The following is a 2,939-nucleotide window of genomic DNA, read 5'->3' on the forward strand; positions in this document are numbered from 1 at the left end:
TCCTCTGAACAGCTCCCAGCTCTTGGGGAATGGCACCCAGATCCCAGGGATCAGCTCCTGGAGATGGCACCCAGCTTCTGGACACACACACAGTGACCCCAGGAGTGGCTTTCCAAAGGGAGAAGCTGTGAGCTGTGGGAGGTTATAACTCAGAGTGTTCTCTCTAAAGGTTGTCAGAGACCTTCATCCCTGAGCCCAGGAGCCTGCAGGACCCCAGCCAAGCTCTGGTCCCCTGGCCATGTCCCCAGCTGTGCCCTGGCACTGGCTGGCCATGGGCAGGGCATCCCCGAGGCTGGTGCTGGTGGTGGTGTTCGTGGCTCTGCTGCTGGACAACATGCTGCTGACAGCTGTGGGTATGGAGTGGGAAGAGCTCTGGGGCTGCCTTGGAGTTTGGAGCCTTCTCCGGCTGGTGCTGGAGGGTTCTGTGGGCAGGGCTGGGTGCTGGGAGCTGCCAGGGCACCCACATCTGGCCAGCACCATTCAGTTCAGCTGTGTGCTGAGCCAGAAAGTGGAGAGAAATCCCTAACTAATCCCTTCCCTGGGTCTTTTTCCAGTGCCCATCGTCCCCACCTTCCTCTATACAACAGAATATGAAGGTGCCAACAGCTCCTTGGCCCCAGCCCAGCCCGAGCCAATGCCTGCAGCCTGGAAAGCTCCTTCTTTCTCCTCCATGTTCTCCTATTTTGACAACACCACAGTGATTGTCTCAGGCTCTGTCAATGCTGTGGAGGTGAACAGGACAGAGAGCAGTCACCCAGCAGAGCCCCCCAGCAGCCCCCCAGCCCCATCCAGGGGCTGCCTGGAGGGTGAGGAGTTCCTCACCAAGGAGAACGTCCGTGTGGGGCTGCTCTTTGCCTCCAAGGCTCTTGTACAGCTGATGGTCAACCCCGCTGTGGGTCTCCTGACCAACAGGTAGGTCAGACCTGGGTTTGAAGCAGGCTGCAGCCCCCTCAGGGACTCAAATCCCCATTAGCTGAGCATCTGCAGCTGCTTCAATCATGGGATGACAGGAACTGGGGGGGAGAATAGCAGGGGGAGAATATACCCATCAAAACAACATGAATTTCACCTTTTCTAAAAGCCTACACATGGCTTGTGAGTTATATTAGAACACAAGTCTCACTAATGCTCTCCTCAGGTGCTGACAGATGCTGTTTCATACCAGTAACCACCACATAAACACAGATTCCCAACCTGCTATGGGTATAATGTTGTTTTCAGGTTTTCTTTGCCTGTGTCTCCTGCAGACACATGTGAGCTGTGCTGGGCTCAGCTCCAGAGGGGCTGGGTGGGCAGATGTGCTGGGGAACAGAGCTGTGTCTCTGGGTGGGTGTTACAGGATTATCAGGGGGCACTGGGTGCTCCCTTGTCCAGCACTCATGGGCACATCCAACCATTCAGGAGACACTTCCCAGCCCACAGAGACCTGTGTGCTAAGGCAGGGCAGCAAGGCCAGATCCCAAGGGAGAAGGAGGAGCCCTCCCTGAGCTGTTACCTCTTTTCTCCCTCTCCAGGATAGGATACCACATCCCCATGTTCATCGGGTTCACCATCATGTTCCTCTCCACAGTCAGTGAGTACTGCCCTTCCCTCTGCCCTTCCCACACAGCAGCACAGCAGAAACTCCTTTGGTCTGTGCCTGAACTGCTGTACCCAAGGAGGAGGAAGGAGAGCAGAGCAATCAGTCTCAGAAATGGGTGACAAGAAAGGATGAGCACCCCTCTGTCCTCTCACCCCTCCAGCACCCAAACTGCTGCCAGCTGAGGCTGTTCTTACCCTCTGCAGAGTTTTAAGGCTCAGTCTTCAGCTCTGCCTGATGCAGCTCTCCCCTCCCTCTGCAGTGTTTGCTTTCTCAAGCACCTACACCTTGCTGTTCACCGCCCGAGCCCTCCAAGGAGTTGGGTCCTCGTTCTCATCAGTGGCAGGTAAGTGTTTTAGCTACACCTTAGTCCCCACATTACCTCCCCTTGTCCGGGTTCAGTTATCCTCCTCCCCCTCCTCTCTGGCCTGCCTGGCTGGTGCAGACAGGACCTCCCAAAATGGGAGCCTGCTTCCAGAGAGGAGCCCAGCAGCCTGGAACCATCTGACCTCAGGTGGCCTCTGCTCTCTCCCTGCTCCCAGGCCTGGGCATGCTGGCCAGCGTGTACACAGATGACTCTGAGAGGGGCAGTGCCATGGGGATCGCTCTGGGAGGCTTGGCCTTGGGTGTGCTGAGTAAGGACACCTTATCCCAGTATCTCCATCACCTGCGGCTCCACCTGCCTGGCTGTGCCCCTTGGCTGGTGACATCCCTCAGGCACAGCTGGATGTTCTCCTCCCTCCCTCTGCTCCCTCTCCGCTGCCCACAGGACCTGACACCTTCCCCAGACACCCAGCAGGGACTCACAGGGAGCACTGCTGGACACTGGGGTGGTGGCACTGCCCTGGTGTGACACAGCCTTTGCCTTGCAGTCGGGGCACCCTTTGGGAGCATCATGTATGAATTCGTGGGGAAATCCTCTCCCTTCCTGGTCCTGGCGTTCCTTGCCCTCTTGGATGGAGGTGAGAAGCCAAATGGTTTAATCACACAAAAGAAAAAAACATGTGAAGAGACTTAGACGTGGATGGTTTGGGGAGAATCTGTGAGAAGGAAGAGGCACAAGTGATCTCACCAGCACTGGTTATTCTGTTCGGTCTAAATCACATGTTTTCTATCTCCAGATGATTGGCACAGCAATATATAAGAATTAATCCCTCATTACTTAATAAACCTCCTGATTGCTTTAATGGCTTGAGCAGCACATTCAGTAAAGCTCTTTGAACTGGGAGTTCTTCGGAAAGACACTTGTCTGCAGCCTCTTCATGCCATGAAGGAATCAGACTTTGCCAGTGTAAAATGGTTTCTTCTTCTTCCTCCCATTGCTGTGCCACAGACAAAGGCCGCAGGAGCCTTCCCAGTG

General features: G+C 55.3%; 1 protein-coding gene across 1 annotated transcript in view; it reads left to right on the forward strand.

Annotated features, from left to right (window-relative positions):
• The first annotated feature begins 238 nt into the window (after positions 1 to 238).
• The window catches only part of SLC18A1 (solute carrier family 18 (vesicular monoamine transporter), member 1), a 7,188-nt gene continuing 4,487 nt past the window's right edge, over positions 239 to 2,939 (forward strand). Inside the window, exons 1-6 of the mRNA XM_009077623.1 lie at positions 239 to 353; positions 555 to 912; positions 1,515 to 1,573; positions 1,842 to 1,925; positions 2,122 to 2,214; positions 2,452 to 2,541. Coding sequence (XP_009075871.1) covers positions 239 to 353; positions 555 to 912; positions 1,515 to 1,573; positions 1,842 to 1,925; positions 2,122 to 2,214; positions 2,452 to 2,541 — 799 coding nt within the window. The remainder of the gene's footprint in view (positions 354 to 554; positions 913 to 1,514; positions 1,574 to 1,841; positions 1,926 to 2,121; positions 2,215 to 2,451; positions 2,542 to 2,939) is intronic.

Source organism: Acanthisitta chloris, unplaced genomic scaffold, assembly GCF_000695815.1.
Source record: "Acanthisitta chloris isolate BGI_N310 unplaced genomic scaffold, ASM69581v1 scaffold23720, whole genome shotgun sequence".
In the NCBI taxonomy this organism is placed as follows: domain Eukaryota; kingdom Metazoa; phylum Chordata; class Aves; order Passeriformes; family Acanthisittidae; genus Acanthisitta; species Acanthisitta chloris.